This window comes from Lipophrys pholis, assembly GCF_963383615.2.
Source record: "Lipophrys pholis genome assembly, chromosome: 16".
NCBI lineage: Eukaryota > Metazoa > Chordata > Actinopteri > Blenniiformes > Blenniidae > Lipophrys > Lipophrys pholis.
The window spans coordinates 14,104,386-14,123,014 of NC_137634.1; the positions used below are offsets into that span (position 1 = coordinate 14,104,386).

The following is an 18,629-nucleotide window of genomic DNA, read 5'->3' on the forward strand; positions in this document are numbered from 1 at the left end:
GAGTTTAATTTCAAAGGTCATGCAAAGACTGAAAGGGCAGAGCAAACTCTACTAATGGGATTAGGATTAAAATAGATTTAGAAAATATACATGCCAACATTTAAACATGGAGAGCTCCAGTATACAAGATGGTCTGTAATTCCTGTTCCTTTTGTTCACATTATGTGTTTTGAAATATTCTTGGCATTAGTGATGAATGTATAATTCATTGCAAAGGAAACAAGAGGGTGGACTGTTAAGTGGAGCCCTGAGTATGTAACGTGAGACGCTTGTCATGAATGAATGCAGGACAGAGATCAGTTTCTATCTCTTGGCATGCACAATGGCTGAAATACAGAAGGTCGCCTGGAGACGATACGGCCCACAGTTTGATCTGACCTCAGCGATTCATAAGAAGAGACCAAAGTAAATAATACATCATTAGTGAAAAATCTTCTTTTTTTTTTTTTTTTTTTTTTTTGTAAGTGTATTTGGGAATGGGGGTTGAATCCCACAACTGGTGGGCAAGCACTGTGGGTCCCTGAGCAAGACCCTTGACCCCCATCAGCTCCCCTGAAATTTGAAGAAAATGAACACCACCATTGAACAAACACAGGATGTTTTCTCTTTTTTTTTTTCTCACTGGTGTATTATATTGAAATCCAGTTTTAAATCATGAGAAACTTCAAATGAGTCCCTGCACATGATCCTCCTGTGAGAATGACTACAGGTGGAGATATATCAAAGGGGTTGAACCTCAGATCAAATATGACGTATTCAACTCATGAAAGCATAGAGCATAGAGCAATAACCAGAAACTTGGACGTCATCAAGTGGCAGCAGTGGACTCCTGATATTGACTCAATACTCTGCAACAGTTGCAATGAAAAAGCCTCCCATGTAATCGACGTATGCAGCTGGAGGAGCCGAGTAGAGGGTGACGGGGGCAAACGGAGCTGTCCTCAAAAGCTGAAGCTCCCCCTCAACACCGGAAAGTTCATGAACTCCCTCTGAGAGGTGGACACGTTGAACCTGTAGCTACTCCTCTGCTCTGGGAGTTGGAAATCATTGTGCGGTTATTTCATCAGCTCACAAAGGCAGCGGTGTGCAAGCAAGGCAATCTGGGCCACTGACAGGTCCTATAGAAAATACTCTGTATGTCTGTGTGGATATTTTAGATAATTGATTTTCAGCTAAATGTCTTTGGATTGCTGTGACACAGATTATACAAATGAAAATGTAGCAATAACTGTCTATAATGGGTCCAAAGACATGTTTTGTGTACACACATGCTCATATCATATGTGCCCGACATATGGACCTCAATAAAAAAAACATCAGCAGGTACTAGCCCTACTCTCATTTCTGCCGCAAGGCTGTCCAGGCAGCTTGTGATCCCGTCGTTGTTGAGACAGATACTGAAATTAGAAATAATTGGCTAAGGCTTTGGGAGTTTAAGCCAATGAGTGGATGTGTCGTGTGGTTCAGCGACAGATCTGTGAGTGAAATGATGTCGGTGTTAAACAAGCTGCGATGTCGACGGTGGTCACCTGAATGTACGTACTCAATAGCGCTGAATGAGACTTCCAGGCATCAGCTGAACAGTGGGTTGCACTCGTTTAAAAAAAGAAAAAAAAAGACAGGATTTCTCTCCTGAGGGCCATCAATGTCTGCTAAAAAATTCATGGCAGTCCTTTTAGTAGATTGAGGATTTGAAACTGTGATCACTCTGAGGGACAAATTGTAATAAAACTATTCTAATATACTAATATATCTATTACAAGCATCTATGAGTATGATGGCAGTTAATTTACTCAAGATGACTTATGTCTGTAATTTTCATTAATGTGCAGGCTTCTGGTATTATTTACAGTTTTGTGTAATTTCAGTTGATAACTTCATATTTATTAGAAACTTTTCAGTATTTTCCCTGAATTAAACATGAATATGTGATAAAGAGATTTAGTCTAGTTTGAAACTGTCAACATTAGTTTACATAATCATTTTTATTTCAATGCTAAAAATGCAAAGTTCATCCAACAGCCAGTGTCAATGAATACTAAAACAAACAAATACCACAAATAAAAACAACAATTTCCACAAAATGTCATCAGTACATAAAAATGCATTTGTTTCTTTACAAAAAAAAAAAAAAGGTAAAGGATACAAAATACAAGGACAATAAAATAAGTACATTGAATCAAGAGGTAAATCCAAAAAGTAACATCCATCTGCTGCTCCTCAGTAAAGAAGTCGTCAGCGTGCACAACACAGGATACAGAGAGTGGGCATCAGAGAAAGAGTATGAAATTGTATTTAGTGTTTCTAGATTTCTTCTTTTGGAAAAGAAAAAAATCCAAAAAGGATGAAATAAGGAGTCAGCCACATCAAGAGGGACCCTCACTCTTAGTCTGATGTAATATACATTTTTCGACTGAAAGTCAATCATCTTTAACTCGACCGCCCTCAAACCTAAAACTTCAACATGCTGCGGAGGTTTTCCTTTTCACACAGTAGACGTCATGGTATAAGACAGGAAGAAAGAGAGAACAACAAAAGCTTGCGTTTGTCCTCCAGAGGACCTTCAGAGCTGTCCCCAGCGAGGCAGGCGGTGCAGAGCTGCTGGCCGACAGTCCAGCTGGGCTAAATGATGCTTTTCCAGCCTTTTCAAAAGAGATGTAGAAGTTCAGACAGTGTTTTGTCTCTCAGCTCGCAGGCGAGGATCCAGTGTGCGACGTGTCGCCTCAGACGTACTGCTCTTTGGGGAAAGTGTACGGCACCACTCCTGGAGGAGGGGAGGACAGACCCGGCACAGACGGGTACTTAAAGATGGCCGTGGTGTGCGAGGGAGGAGAGAAGGTGTTCTTTAATGTGGTCGTGCTGCTGCTGCTTGTCGCGGGCGTTGGCTGTGAAGAGTGGTAGGGGTGTTGGGGCAGGAACGACAGAGGGGGGTTGAGTGGAGGAGAGTAGGGCTCCGGGTAGTCTTCCTTGTTACAGGCCAGTCTGTAGCTCACGTAGTCTGCGGTGTTTGGAAGCTCTTCATAAAACCGGCCTGAATGCTGTGGAGAAACGACAAATCAGAATCAAATTTTAATCACAGACTGACATGAACCACAAACAATATAATGCGTGGGGTCCCTGGCCCGCCTGTAATGCCATGAAGCAATGTCAAATATAAGTGGATTTTTCCTTTGTGCTTACACACATGCAGGACACAACACATACACCAAAAAAAAAAAAGAGATTTAAAGATATAAGCGAATGGATTTTTTAATGTTTTCTGCAGAAGGCAATCTATTCATCTCAATTATTTGACCTCAAGCTACACGCACATTGTGATTTGGTGATATTAAATATAGTTTATAAAGAAACACAGAGTCTGTAACAACCTTATCACAATGACCCTTTGCGGTAAAATGAGTGGAAGAGAAGAAAAGGTCATTTCCTTAGATAAATAATTTATTATATACATATACTGTAAGTCATGATATTATGGACATACCAGCCCAAACAGCCCTGACACATCAAGACATTCACTCCTCCGAATTTCTACAAGAACAAGCATAAGCTTCCAAAGAAATCTAAGCGACAGCAGCTGCCTGACATCTTTCAGCTTCCATATTTCAACTTTGTGAACAAAATGTTGACGAGCAGCAGTGTATAACACCAACTCACAGAAGACGGTGTAATTCACTCCACTGCACATCTCAGTGGTCATGCGCTTAGCCTTGGCATCAAACTCAAAGTGTTGCGCATCTACATTAAATAAAACAAATAAATAAATCACCTTTGACAAATTCTGCATTAAATCTATGCATAATATATGAGTGAAATTATGCACATTTAATCTTGAATACCTGCAACCATTGTATGATTGAGTGCCACTAATGACATTACAGACCTGTGATTTCTCCACTGTGTGGGCACATAGAAATCACTTTTGATTGAAGTTTGATTATGAGCGTGAACAAGTGTACCTTTAAATATGCAGTATGTAAATGCACTTAAAAAAGGTCTACCTGGATGTCGTCTGCAGGTCTTTTTCTTACTGGCTGTGACAGTTTCTTGGATGGAGAGTCTCTCCTGATCAGAAAGACAAGAGAATTAAACATAGAATATTGACACACATCACGTGGCCTGATATGTAAAAAGCACTGGGTGGAGCCATAAAGGCCTTGTTACGTACGAGGAGTTGCTTTTTCTACTTCTTATTTTCAGCACCAGAACTGTGATAGTAATGCCCATGAGCACTCCAGCAGCCAATAGTAAGGCGATCACACTGACCACATCACTTGTAGCAATCTGTGGGAGAGGCTTTTCTGCAGAAAAAACAAACAACTAAATTAAAGCGATATATTTAGGGATAACAGTCAGACTGGAAACATAAACCATAAAGTGAGGTGACTTTACCTAGAATGCTGATCTCCACAGAGGCCGATCGTGTCCCAATGCTGTTTGTTGCATCACACACGTATGTTCCCTGCAGGTCATACGTGACCGGCCCTTTAAAGGTGAGAACATTTTCTCGAATCTCAGCATTGCTTGGTATGGATCCATTAGTCCTGTGGATTATGATGACATTTAAATGGTGGATGGAGTTCATTTATATAGCCCCCCCCCCCCCCCCCAAAAAAAAAAGATTTAACAGACCCATATAGCACTTTACAAAAGTTAGTCATATTCACAAACAAACACCGTGACAGCATTTCAGGAAGTGTACTCACAGTCTCCACTGATACAGAGAGACGGCCGGGTTGGCATCAGCTTGGCAGGACAGCTGGACGTTCTCACGATTCAGATACCAGTTTCCATCGTATCCGTCCACGGACACATCTGGCTCATCTGATGCACAAATGCAAAACCTTACTTTCTGCCCATATTGCAACATTTAATCTCACCTTGTTTTTTCCCCTGCATTAGTATAGACTTGTCGGGCGTGAGCGGGGGGAACATACACTGGATATCGAGGGTCACACTGTCTGTGTAGATCTCCTCGTTGTATGAAGTGACGCAAGTGAGCGTCTCCTTGTGCGTTTCTCTGCTGGGCACAAGAATATAGTCGCTCTGAACAGTGATTGTCCCGTCTGAGTTTCTGAACTCTCTGGTGGTCACTTCTCCAGGGACCCTCGACTCCCACCTGCTCACAATAAGAACAAGAGAAGGGTTTAGTACTGAGATGAAAAAGTCTGAATAAAGATCTCTGCTCGCTCAGATAAAGTAATTGTGGATTCAGATCTAACACACACACACACACACACACACACACACACACACACACACACACACACACACACACACACACACACACACACACACACACACACACACACACACACACACACACACACACACACACACACACACACACACACACCTGATGGTACCAGCTGGTTTCCCGTTAGCAGAGACGCAGGTAGCCACCGGGGTTTTCAGATTGGATGAGCGAGCCACCAGAGTTGGTGTGGACAGACTCATCTGAGTAGTCGGACGAACTGAGAGAATCAAACGAACAAAAGAAATTAGCGCATGTGATGGAATCATGTAAAATATATATAACTAAGAAATAAATTGGTGTGTTCAAATACATTTTAAATTAATGAAATTCTCACTGAGGTCTCAAGGTATTATTTGATTGAGATGAACATTTTAAACCTTAATTTTAGAAATTTAGAGACTCTGATTTTATTTCCAGCAATGGATGTGTGAGCAACGCTTAGCATTACAAAAATGTGAACAATTTTGAACAAAGATTGGACAAACTAAACTTTTTTTAGAGTTTGTCACAGCAAAAAGTTTTGCGTTTAAATTTGTCGTCTCCATCAAGCCACAATTCAAATGTTTTTCAGTTTGCAACCACGTGACAGTGATTGAAGGTCATGATGAACCCTGGTTCATGGTCACAGCTCACTATGGGTGAGGGCAGGATACACCCTGGACAGGTTGTCAGTCCATCACAGGGCAAACACAATGAGTCACCAATGAACCTCACATGGATGTTTTGAGACGGCACACACAAGAAGAACATGTAAATTCCACACAGACAGGCCCCAGGCATGTATTTGAACCCATAACCTTCTCGCTGTGAGGCGAGCGCACTAACCAGTGCTCCAGCGTTAACAAACCATCACCAGCAAATGTACAGTCACCAATGAACCTCAATCACATGTTTCTGGTCTGTGAGTGGAAACCAGAAAAAAACCTACAGGGAGAGCCTGCGCTCCACTCAAAAAGACTCAAACCAGGATATTTTCACCATGCAACCCCTTGTTTAATACTTTTCAGAGAAAATGCCGAATTTTTTTTTATGTGCAGCTATGTATTTTTTTCCACTGTCTTTTAAAAGGAGTTCTGTTTTCCTGAAGACGTTGTGGCTGTTGGGATCTTGACAAACCTCGCCAAGACAATAATGAGACTTTCAATAGACCTGAAATTCCACACGAAACGCTCACATTTCAGCTAAAGGTCATGTCTTGGCACACCCGGCTTACCGTGGACGGTCAGGTTCACAGTGTTCTCTCGGTTCCCCGCGGGGAACGTGGTGTATTCACAGATGTAGGTGGCCTCATCAGAGAGGCGCAGCGAAGAGAAGGTGATCGTGGTGTCCTCGAGATTTGGGGTTCTTCGTCTCACTGCACCGTTTTTGAAGATGACCCGGTCCCTGTAGGGTGGAGCCACCGACACGCCCAGGGACGGATTGGCGATTGCCACGTTCTGCTTGGTGCCGTTCACCAGCTTCTGCCATGTTACCTTCAGAGAGATGAAAGGGGGTAATTGTGGCGAAAAGAAGGCTGACGTCTGGCTAAAAAAAAGGTAGGATGATGAGCTGCTATGGAGCTCACAACCTTAATGATGCATGCCAGTATACTGAACAAATGAACAATTTGTTACACATAACTCTTTTTTTTACTGACAATAACAAGCACAACTATCAATGATTTCAAACAAGAGTTTTGTCATTTAATTCTGACTGATGGCTTTAAATGATAGGTAATAGTCCAATACCTTTTTCGTTAATTGATATGCTTTATCTGTATTGTATATACACCTACGTCAAAAAAAAATGTATATCACTTGATATTGTGAAATATTCTACTACTTGAGAAAAATCTATTTTGGCTTTTCAGTATGTTTTATTGTTTGAACTAAATGATGGGAAAAACACATTTATGATGTGACTGTATCAGTAATAAAAAAGAAATGTCTGTATTGCTATAAGTGTATGTTGTGATTATATAAAGCACACTGATTAAAACATTAAATATGGGCCTCAGCAATTGCACTGACAGTGTACACAAGATGTGTTCCTTATCACATGCCTGGTGTAATCTAAATGAGATGTTAAAACTTGTAATTTTCTAACACTAGGAATGTGTATGTAATCAGTGCCACACTGCTAATCAGTGTTTCTCTTCATATGATTGTTAGGGCCACCCCGTATTTGAATATATGGTGATTAAATAGCAGAAAATGTGTTGAAATTAGAAAGCTGAAGGTTTCTTTGAAAGAAATCAAAATCAAGCAGCGGGTGAAAACTTTAAAAAACAAAAAACCCAGATGACTTCAAAGGTAAGATGAGGACGAATAACTCATCAGAAATCTATGGGGACTTTTTGTAGTTATGTGCACATAAAATTATGCCTACAGATTTAGACGGTTTTTATTTAACTACTACTTGTTTTGATATTTTACAGATACAACAAATATACACTTCACGACAAAATGTGAAAAACTTCCTGAAAATCAGAAGTCAGAAGGTGAAGATCTAAAAATATCACGCTGGATTTTTCCTTTGAAAAGTTTTTAGAATTTCCTCATTCAAATAAATGACTAAAAGATTCTGTCTAAAGCGTAGCTGTGGACAGCTCAAAAGTAATTGGAAGTTCCCACTGATTTAAAGGCTATTTTCTGAACACAAAGGAAGTGAATTATTACGACCTGTTCACAGTTGATTATGCCGGTGAATACCTGGGAGATTTTCACAGGTGGGAAGCTGTTGATGAACCGACAGCGGAGATCCACCTTGGAGCCAACGTACCCCGACTTCCCATCGTCCATTTCGACCGTCTGTCCATTTATCCCTATACAAGAAGCGCACGACATGAAGACAAGATAACACTTTCACCCACGAAATGCAGGCACACAGTCCCACACAGGACAACACGTGTTGGCAGCATCAGACTGGCACGCTTTGTTCACATTCAGCGCAGCGGGCCGGGCTTATAAAGTGAGCTGAGCTGTCAGAGGTGATACATTTCAGCAGCGTGAGAGGTGAGATGAGGTCAAAGGTTTCAGATTAAAGTGAGGTATAAATAAGCATGATTTGTTTGGCTCCTGTTCCCACTGACTTACTGATCCCCTTTAACAAATCCACACCCACTGAGTGTACACGAGTCACGTGTGTTTACATGTATCAGTCAGAAATAAAGCAATGAAATCAACTCTTGTGGGTGGCATTCCTGAATAATTGACGATTTAGATGAACAATGACTATATAATGAATTCAGTTCACAACAAATGTGGCTATATATATATAAGATATAAACAGTAATTAAAAACATATAATAATATATCGTATATATTTTTGATTTCCACAAACACAGACTGAACAGAGGAAGACCCAAGCCAAAAATCAAGCTCAGACCTCTGTGCTGTTAGGTATCGATATTAACCAATGGATGATCATGCTGTCAAGTACATCAGTTCACCATCATAATCATAAACTTTGCACGTTTAGTTCTGAAGTTCTTGGCCCCAACAAAATATCTATAGACTGTTCTTTAAATTCAGTGTTTCAAATATGTAAAGACTGTCAAATAATCCAAAACTAATCTCCAGATTATTTGTAAGTATATTGAAAGACACAAAAAAAATGTCATTCTCTGTATCCCTCATTGTACACCTGTCCAAGATCTAGCAATATAACGATTTTTAAGTGGAGTTATTAATGCAGGTGTAAAAACAGCAGTCCGGGAAGCTGTCAAGCTGAAAGAAGAGGCCTTTGGGGCCTAGTTGGCGCAGGGGACTCCGGGCTCAGCACACAGGTATCAGCAGGCTAAAATGCCACAGCTGTCGCGGTTGCAGAAGCAAAATCTATTTGGTTCTGGGGAACCATCTGAGCAATGCTCTCTGTTTACCAGTCGGTGGATGGATGGATGGATGGATGGATGGATGGATGGATGGATGGAATTATTGAAACTTTAATACATCTTCTTAGATATTCTTCTATCACTGTTGAAACATGCAATTTTGAGTCATTAAAAAAAATGGATACATATGGAAGTCATTTAATCAGCTTAAGTATTTGAAAAGTACACATTAGTTACACAACCTATAAGCAAAGTTCAGATGGGCACAAAACATATTGCTACATGCAAATGTGTCTGTTTCATGATAAATTATTGTGTTAAAAGAAATACAATGGCACTTGACTTTACATAGCAATTGTAGGGAAATGTATGTTTATACATTTCCATAAAATTGAATCACTGAATGTTTATATTACTCTATTTACAATTCAGACAAAAGGCAGCGATTTGTGAAATATGTGTAAAACAGAAGAGTCGGTCTCTTTTTGGTTTCCATCTTTTAACATGAACATTATTGTACATAGTATCATCGTTATTATTGATATTGGAAAAGCAGAAAATCCGTGGAGCACATCACTAATTTCCATCAGTTCTAAACCCACTTTATCCAGACAAAGGTCATGTGAGGCTCAAGCCTATCCCAGCTAGTACAGGGCAAATACAGAGGGACAGCAGAAAAGGGCCTGTCTGACAGAGAAAATAGTCACCAACAGGAAGGCTTCAAAAAAAACAAAAAAGAAACAAGTATGGTATAAAGTGTTGGGGGAGAAAGCAGTGAGCTCCCTGTTTCAAAGAAAGCAGCTTCCTCCATTAGCTAATATTATCTATCCATTCATCTTTTATAATGCTTTATCCAATTCAGGGTGACGGGGCTGGAGCTCATCCCAGAGGACTATGAGTGAAGACAGGATACACAATGATAAGGTTGCCTGTTCATAAACACACATATTTCTTTGCGCTGTGAGAAAATCTATGCGCGAGCAAAAAAGACCCATCTGATAGAAATAAAAGTCAATATCAGACAGTCAGTAAATGTGAAATGAGGTGTGCGGATTAGAAAGTCGGTTTCTTTATAAATGTAGTGACCCGCAGGATGAATAGTATTTAATTCCATTTTAAAAGTACTTTTAATTATTGTGGCACTGCTATAGAAATGCAGTGATTAGAACAATTCAAGCTATTTTTTGTTGTGAGAGCAATTATAAATTCAGACTCATAACTAGTCCGAATGAAGCCATAAGCCCCCTCACAGTTCAGAGACGCTGTCTGTCCGCCGCCTGATAGGCTTAGACAAAGCTTAATGAGTGGTGTGGCCCCGGGTTAATTCTCTGTCCAGTGTTGAACTCTGTGTTACTACTACCACACTGTTGCTTTAGCATCACTATGCTGATGACACACTGCTGTATATCTCATTTAATCCCAGTGATCCCCCTGATGTGGATGTAGGCTAAGACCGAAACTATATTAAAAATGAGCCCTCCAACATAAATATGACAATACGTTAATGGGTACCACACATGTGCAGGACCACCTGCCTGTATTTAATGTTAAATAGTGTTTAAACATCATGGGAAACCATTGGTGCACTCTTGTTTCAATTCAGTAAAGAAACATGAATAAAAAGTAGATTTAAGTAATTACATAGAAGATGCAACCCCTTTTTTTAAGACTGGAAATTATAACAATATTCAGTCATTAAATTACAAAAGAAACAGAATCGGAGGTGTAAATGATCTCAAACCACACTTATTTCATAATGCATTTCGTGCAGCAAAGCATGTTTGTAGTCAAATGCCTCTGAATACACAACATATCTCTGTTATGTCTTTATGTTTAAACTAAGCAGACAGACTTCTGTAAAGAAACCCAAAGGAGATCACCAGCAGAAAGGGGCATTTTATTATCAATAAAACAAATTGTAACAAGTTCCATGTTCGTTTTAATGTTTCACTTGAAACAGTTTGAACATTTCTGTCTGTCGACAAACATTTAATGCTAGAAACCAGAGGTGGGCACCCCTGATCCCGGAGGGTCACAATCCTGCATGGATTTAATGTCCTGCCACTCCAACACACCTTAAAAATGTCACGATGTAGCTCTGCACAAACTGATAACAAGCCTCTTGATTCCCGTTAGCTGCGCTGATGCAGGGTCACGTCAAAGCCACGGAGGACCGCAGCCCTCCGGCACCAGGCGTTTCCGACTCTCCGATAAACAAAAGTTTATTCTGTGGAGCTAAAATGCCACCGTGTACTCTTTAAATGCCAGTAGATTCAGCTTTTAGAACTGCAAGGTTTAGATGGGGTAAAAATAAGAGAGGTTGAATACTGCGTTATTGTACACAACTTAGCATGTAGGAATTCACAGAAAAGAGATCATGAAACATGTTGGCTCATTTCTCATCACTTGAGAGATCGAAGCACAGAACAAAGCCTATGATAGAGATCGTTTTAATTTGTGTACTGGACAGATTTATTCGGTCACGACATCTATGATGCGTTAGCAGGAAAAAACATTTAATATGCTTTTGCGCATGCAAACACACACACACACACACACACACACACACACACACACACACACACACACACACACACACACACACACACACACACACACACACACACACACACACACACACACACACACACACACAGAAAGCTTGGCAAGGACATTAAATAATTCATAATGACGAGCGTTGTCATGCTGAAAACCTGAACAATATGTCTTTTTTAATAATAATTAAGACTACTGAATGATTTTACAGGCTTTTCATGCATATTTTAATGTATTGACTGTATGTCGGTGTGGGTCACCGGGATGAAAGAGGGTCATCAGTGGGAGTAGATTACAGCATTTAGGATATTAAAGAGAATCTGCATCCGGTGCATCAGCTGCTTTATGTATGGGAAGCTCAACATCACAAAGACATTTTTGCTGCGATCACGTTGACTGAACCATTTCAATTGTGTTTGTTCATGTGTGTTTTTACAGTCCTGTAGCAAAAGAAATAGTTCAACTCGTGTTTCCTGATGCTTCATGACAGCTTGTTGTTAATGTGCAAATTGGGAAAATAACATCTTGATGTGATTCATTATTTCCTATAAAAATAATTTACCACAAGATTTATTGTTTGGATGTTTCTATCATAATATTGGTCTCAGTTTTTTTCACCTCATTATTTCTTCAAAGGGGGAATCTGCATAAAAACCTTATTCTTCAGATATTTTATGTTCTTTTACCTCTCAAACACTTTTTAATACATTTATTGTATCAGTTTTGGCCTTTTTTTTAAATTGCAATTTCCCTTTGTTTTTGCCATTTTTGTATTCAACGTGTAGTCATCTACTTATACTTTTTTTTTTTTTTTGATGCACTTCTCTTTCTCGCTGCTTCAATTTTCACTTCATAATCATGTACCTTCACAAAATGCCAACTTCTTTTGGATCATATCTGTGGCACAGTGATGTCTCCCACATGTCAAACGTAGTGCCTGGCTTACATCAGAAAGCCTAAATACCTTTCACTTGTTTGTTTTCTTATAAACACACACACACACACACACACACACACACACACACACACACACACACACACACACACACACACACACACACACACACACACACACACACACACACACACACACACACACACACACACGCACACACACACACACACACACACACACACACACACACACACACACACACACACGCACATCCCACTGAGAATCTCCCCCCCTACCGAGCTCTCTCACTGAGCTGATTAGAAACTCAAGGTGCAGCCCGAGCACATAGAGTGGCTACGTCTGTGACATCCACACTTTCACAATTCTTCTGCCCCACATTTCTCCCACCTTCCTCTCTTTCACTGTGTCCACTCACATTCTTCTTTTGTTTGGAGTATGGGAAATGACCTCAGCAGCCAGCGGGACAATGATCCATAAACAGCAGCATGAGCGGACAAGAGGCGGCCATGAGAACGGAACGACACAATAGGAATATTGTTTCACGCTTGAACGTGCAACATGCAAGAACTGCAGGAGTAGCTCAGCACGGAACTGGACTTTTTGTTCGTGCCCCTGTGTGGATATCCTCTGCCTGTCTCTGTCATTATGTTACAATCTAATTTTAACATTTTCTTCTTTGCGAGGCAGAGAGGAAGTGGCAGGTGTTGCTTCACTATGTCAGAAAAAAAAGCCAAATAAATCTCTAATCCTGTTGGAAACAAGTACTGTTTATTTACACACTGATAAAGAAAAAAACAAACATTTAGTTAATATATTTAAAAAAAAAACCTTTGCTAAGACTGTTTTCTTTTTAAATGATTCTCTCCAAAAATACTGTATGAAACAGTAAAAAGAGTATACAAGCAGTAAAAGAAAAAGGTCACAAATGACTTGGAAATTAAAATTGACGAATGAAGAATTAATTTCCTTCCAGTTTGCACATAGTGGTCTACACTGATATGCTTTGTCTAATAAGGTGCTCACAAAATGTGTTTTTTAGTCAATTGAGCCTGTAGAAGAGAACAAAATATATTCACATTTTGAGGAAAACGAATGAGTGAAGTTGAGGAAATTATGTTTGAAATGTATTTGACTTATTGACTGACTCAAATATGATGAGTATGCGTGATTTTGACTGAGTTATTCTCTGAATCATTTATGTAGCTTGATTAAAGCCTCAGAAGTCAAATGAATGTGAAATGTTAGAATTAAGGTTAAGGTAGAAGGAAGGAAGGAAAAAAAAATCTGCCTATATTTTGGGAAAGTTCTTACAAGGAAATAACATTTATTGATTTACAACACACAATTTAAAAGCACATACATTTGGAGGTTAATTTATTTGAACTTGTTTACTACATGGGAGTGAAATTACAGCGTATTCGTACAATGTAACATTAAGGCAAGTGAGTGCTTTAAACAAGAAATGCAATTATTGAAAATACAGAACGAAAACAATGAACATGTAAGGTTAGAATTATATCCGCAAATGATGGTTTTAATAATAATAAATAATACTCCTCTAATCTGCAATGATTTCCATGTAGCACTGGCAGAAAAACACACATCATCTTCCTTTAGATTCACTCACTTCTCCGCCAGAAGAAAAAAGTGACCTCGTGTCAGACGAGAAAATGAAAAAACACACAGAGAAAGAGAGGCAGAAAGATTAACTTAATCTTCGGGCCATCAAATCTGTGATTGATCTGGGATTATACACCCAGTGTGTCTTTGGTCTTCAAAATGCAGGAAAACCCTGTGGCAGGATGAAGTCACGTTGGCTCACACACTAAAACACACAAAACTAAAACCCTTCCATTGCATAACTTTGAATGGACTTCAAGGGACTGAGGTTCAGCCGAGGAGTCGTTGTCACTACTGTATGTCTTTCTATTGTTCTAACCTTAAAAAGACATCGCACAATCTGTCAGCTTATGAATAATCTTGACCAACAAGGGAGCTGAGTTTGTTTATCCACTTTACCAAATTATGTGTGTCCCTTTCCATTTCAGCCTGATTAAAACGCCCCCCCCCCCCCCCCCCCCCCCCCCCCAAAAAAAAAAAGCCTTGTCTTCTCATTTCCTCCTAAATCAATGATAATCTCTCGTTGTTTTTGATTGGGATCTGGGTGCACACTTATGTTAGTGTGTGAGAGTTATGCACCCACACCCCACTTGTGTTTGTGTGGGTGTGTAATCTCTGTGGCACTGCAGGAACGTGGAGTGTGGGCTTGGCCGATGTTCAGCGGGCAGCTCACAGGATTATGATGACTGCTGTATGTGTTTTGAAACATGAGAGGAGAATACAAAGTCTGGAGAGATGGAGATGGATTGAGATGGGGAAAACTGTAAGCGAGGAAGGTCAACTGGCTGAGAGGCAACGAAGAAGAGGAAGCTGCAAATTTGCAGACTCTCGGGCGATGGAGATAGAGATAGATTCACAAAAGAGGCGGACAAAAGGCAGATAGGACAGAAGGGCTGTGTGTTTGTGCTGGATTATTTCTGCGGGGTAGCGTCTGTGTGTTCCAGCTGTGGTCTGTGGATTATGCTAAAATTTATGAGGATGTCTGTCTGCTGGTCTCAATCAGCCTGTACTGTGTCTCTCTGCAAAGGAGGATTTCAAACTTTTTATGCAAAAGGGGGGAAACGTATCAGTGACTGCATGTGACAGCACTCACTGTGGGTGTGGTAACTGCAGGAATCCTGACATTGTTGTGAGGGGCAATGCACAGAGAAATATTCTCAAGGGGGGGGGGGGGGGGGGGGGGGTCCACTAATTGATTGCTTAGAAAGATGATTATCAAATAGACTTAAATTCATTGTAATATAGTAAAATTATATATTGGCAGTTATTTGAAAGGGGGTTTCAGATTTCCCTGTCCACCTCCTTGTTACCCACTACTGCCCGATGGCACCCCCAACACACTCTGACAGTTGTGTAGGTGCTCGGAGCCTGAATCAGCCGAAGGCCAAGACTTGGCAGCAGTCATTTTGTTACACCCTTCTGCTCCCTGTACAGCTCTAATCCACCGCTCTGTCCTACAACATGACAATCCTACACATATGGCTTGGCCTCACACTCACTAATAACACATTCACACACGTATGCATACCAGCAAATTACTACTCGACTGGCACAAGGCGGCATTATCACTGACCGGGTGAAAAAAGCAATCACAGCAGATGTCACAGCAGCTCAGCACATCCGTGTGCTGCCACAATCGCTTTTGTCATTGCGTAATGTGGATCCCACTGACCCACCCTCCATCATTACACTGCCAACACTCTGCTTGCAAGCTGCATGTTTGGCTGCAGCTTAGTGTTATTACAAACTGCACCTGTCACAGCCAGGCAAAAGTTAGTTCATTCATTCAGACAACCACACACACACACACACACACACACACACACGCACACGCACACGCACACGCACACGCACGCACACGCACTTCACACGCACACGCACACGCACACGCACACGCACACACACACACGCACACTTAAAGACATGCCACCACCATCTGGAGTGGCAGTCACATCTTAGTGTGACTACAGCAGCACACCTGCTGACACAGTTCAGTTGGAATGAGGAGTTGACTGGTCTATTATTCCAACACAGCGGATCTGGACATATTGATACTGTCACAAAATATTAACTTTTCCACCTCAATTTGAAACATTATTTTCCTTTGTTGCCATCCATGTTCATTAAACCACCAGCTCATCAGCAAACTTTGAAAAGACACTGTTGTCTTGCCATTGACATAAAGGTCTTAAGAACAATAACAAACAACCAGAGTTGTTCTTGTAAAAAACAACAATGCCATCTGAAATGTTACTATTAATAATTGATGATAGCAGATCAATAAACGGCAAGATTTAATAACCGCAAGGTAATTAAATGGCTCACATAAATTATCGATAACTGGCATTAAATAGGAAAGTATATATTTTATTCTTTAATAGACCTGAATAAAATAACGAACAATGGTGAAATGGGTGTTTTGTGAATGACAAGATTTGTACAATTGCCAATGTAGGCTCTTAGCTGAGCTGTGTATGTTAAATAAATGGTGTAAAAAAGATGTTTGCTGTTGTAAATTTGTGCAGTTTTATCAGTGCAATCTGAAGTGATGCTAAGAAAATGAAAGCTTTTTTTTTCCAGGATTCAATGTCACCAATAAAGTCGAGCATCTTACCTAGAATAACAGAAGTTGTTATCAGGAATATCCAAAGTCCAGTCTTTTCCATGCCCAGACACCCTTGGCCAGCTTCTGGCTGTGCGTAAATTCCCAGAGTGAACTTGTTTCACGCCCCTCCGCACCGCTCACACCGCCGTAGGTTCAGCCTGAGGACCACCGGCCAGGGTCCGCTCATCAATCCGACTTAAAAATAGTAATAGTATCGAGAAAAAGATTTATCAAGCTAGTCTGAGAGGTCCTGGGCCACTTCTCCTCTGCCACCGGCGCGTCGCGTCCTTCTGACTGGTGGCGGAGCTGCGGTGCGCTGTGCGCCTCTGAGGCTGAGCGGGGATAATGCAGCTTAACGCGTGGGCAGATTATTTCCGAGATAGCCTTCCCCCAGTCCCGACTCACAAATATCTGTGGCTGTGTGAGGGCTGAGCCCAGCATGCTGCCAGCCGGTTAGTGTTCTCACTTGGAGAGAAAAGTGTCAGTCAGGCAATTTCACTGCAGGCAGACTCAAAGGACGCAACTAGGAGGCCAAACTGGGGCGAATCTGTGGGAATTAAGTCCCAGTGAGAGTTTGCTCCTAAATCAAGCTGCAGTTTACCACTAATGGAAATCAACTCTGCACCAGGTCAAAATAAAAAACAGGAATCTAAAAAAAAAAAAAAAAAGGAAAAAAAGTAATTTGTCATAAATGATGTGATATTCACTAATTTTGCTTTGGATACATCGGTGCCAACCTCTTACTACTCGTGTTTTACCATGTTTTCAAGAAAACACGAATTAAAAACAAATGAGTGGTAATAAAACATATTTATGATCCAGTTACAAATATTGAATGTATCAATCACTTGAATATTAGTGGCACAATGTTTTTTATGGCTGTTTTGTTTCCCGAGTAAGATAAATGGAGGCATAGTGTGATGATGGCACACTTGTGAGCTTGTCAAACAGAGATCAATCTGCTCTCTGCCAATCCCTGGTGCCACACATTGTTTCCCCCCATGTATGCATGGGTTTACTCGGAAGACCAAAGTAGCCAAAGTAGAAAACCATGCGTGTGTGTGTGTGTGTGTGTGTGTGTGTGTGTGTGTGTGTGTGTGTGTGTGTGTGTGTGTGTGTGTGTGTGTGTGTGTGTGTGTGTGTGTGTGTGTGTATCTCTGTGTTTACCCTGAAATGGACAGTAGTCAATCAGTACTTGGCAATTTCCTTGCAATACGTTTGCGACACCCTTCTAACATTCACACTCAAAATATTTGCCTGTGATATTGTAAAAATATTGCAATATCACACAAAATTTGGGGATTTGCTCATAAGATGTTCTGATCTTCTCAGATGTTGTCATCCAAGGCAAACCTTTTTGAGATAACTCGAAAATGGCCTTTAAAAGATTTTCATGATGTGACGAGTCACATTGAGCTCCAGTCAAAGCAAATGCATTTTGCAAAGATAATCTATGAGGCTTGTGAATTTACGCCATACAAATTGTATGCTGTGTAGTTTAGGTTTGGCTTTTGATGATGCTAAAGTGTCAAACTTTGTTTTATAAAGTCTGAGTTGTGCTGAAAAGTAGCGATAAAGTTGATATTAAAGGTTCTGTCCCTGCCAGTATGTCCAGGTGTCCCAGTTGACTTGCAGAGGAGGAAAGTTTTGTACAGAGATCAAGTGTTGGCAAGTGAGGATTGACACAAGAAAGAAAAGAAAAATCCATGGACATATTGCACGTAGGAGGAAAGTGTCAGAAAATGTGTTTGAAAGAGATTTTTAACACGGAACATTCCTATTCGGACATGCTGTCAAAAAATGGACGATATTAGTGTGAATGTGAGAAATCTGTCCTTGTCTTTGAATAACTAATGGCCTTTCTGTT

At 40.5% G+C, this 18,629-nt stretch overlaps 1 protein-coding gene across 2 annotated transcripts; it reads right to left on the bottom strand.

Moving 5' to 3' along the window:
* Positions 1-1,860: 1,860 nt before the first annotated feature.
* nectin1a (nectin cell adhesion molecule 1a) lies at positions 1,861-17,222 on the bottom strand. Of its 2 annotated transcripts, XM_080482934.1 has the most exons (11): positions 16,772-17,090; positions 7,945-8,057; positions 6,468-6,726; positions 5,354-5,471; positions 4,935-5,116; positions 4,704-4,821; positions 4,390-4,541; positions 4,166-4,298; positions 3,999-4,062; positions 3,655-3,735; positions 1,970-3,038 (listed from the first exon to the last, which is right to left on the bottom strand). In XM_080482934.1, exons 1-10 carry the CDS (start codon positions 16,821-16,823, stop codon positions 3,694-3,696), a joined length of 1,233 nt encoding a protein of 410 aa, XP_080339060.1. In that variant the 5' UTR covers positions 16,824-17,090; the 3' UTR covers positions 1,970-3,038; positions 3,655-3,693. The 2 variants fall into 2 exon arrangements, with proteins under 2 accessions (XP_080339059.1, XP_080339060.1); XM_080482933.1 differs by lacking the exon at positions 3,655-3,735 and having other exon boundaries at positions 1,861-3,038; positions 16,772-17,222.
* Between the last annotated feature and the right edge of the window lie 1,407 nt (positions 17,223-18,629).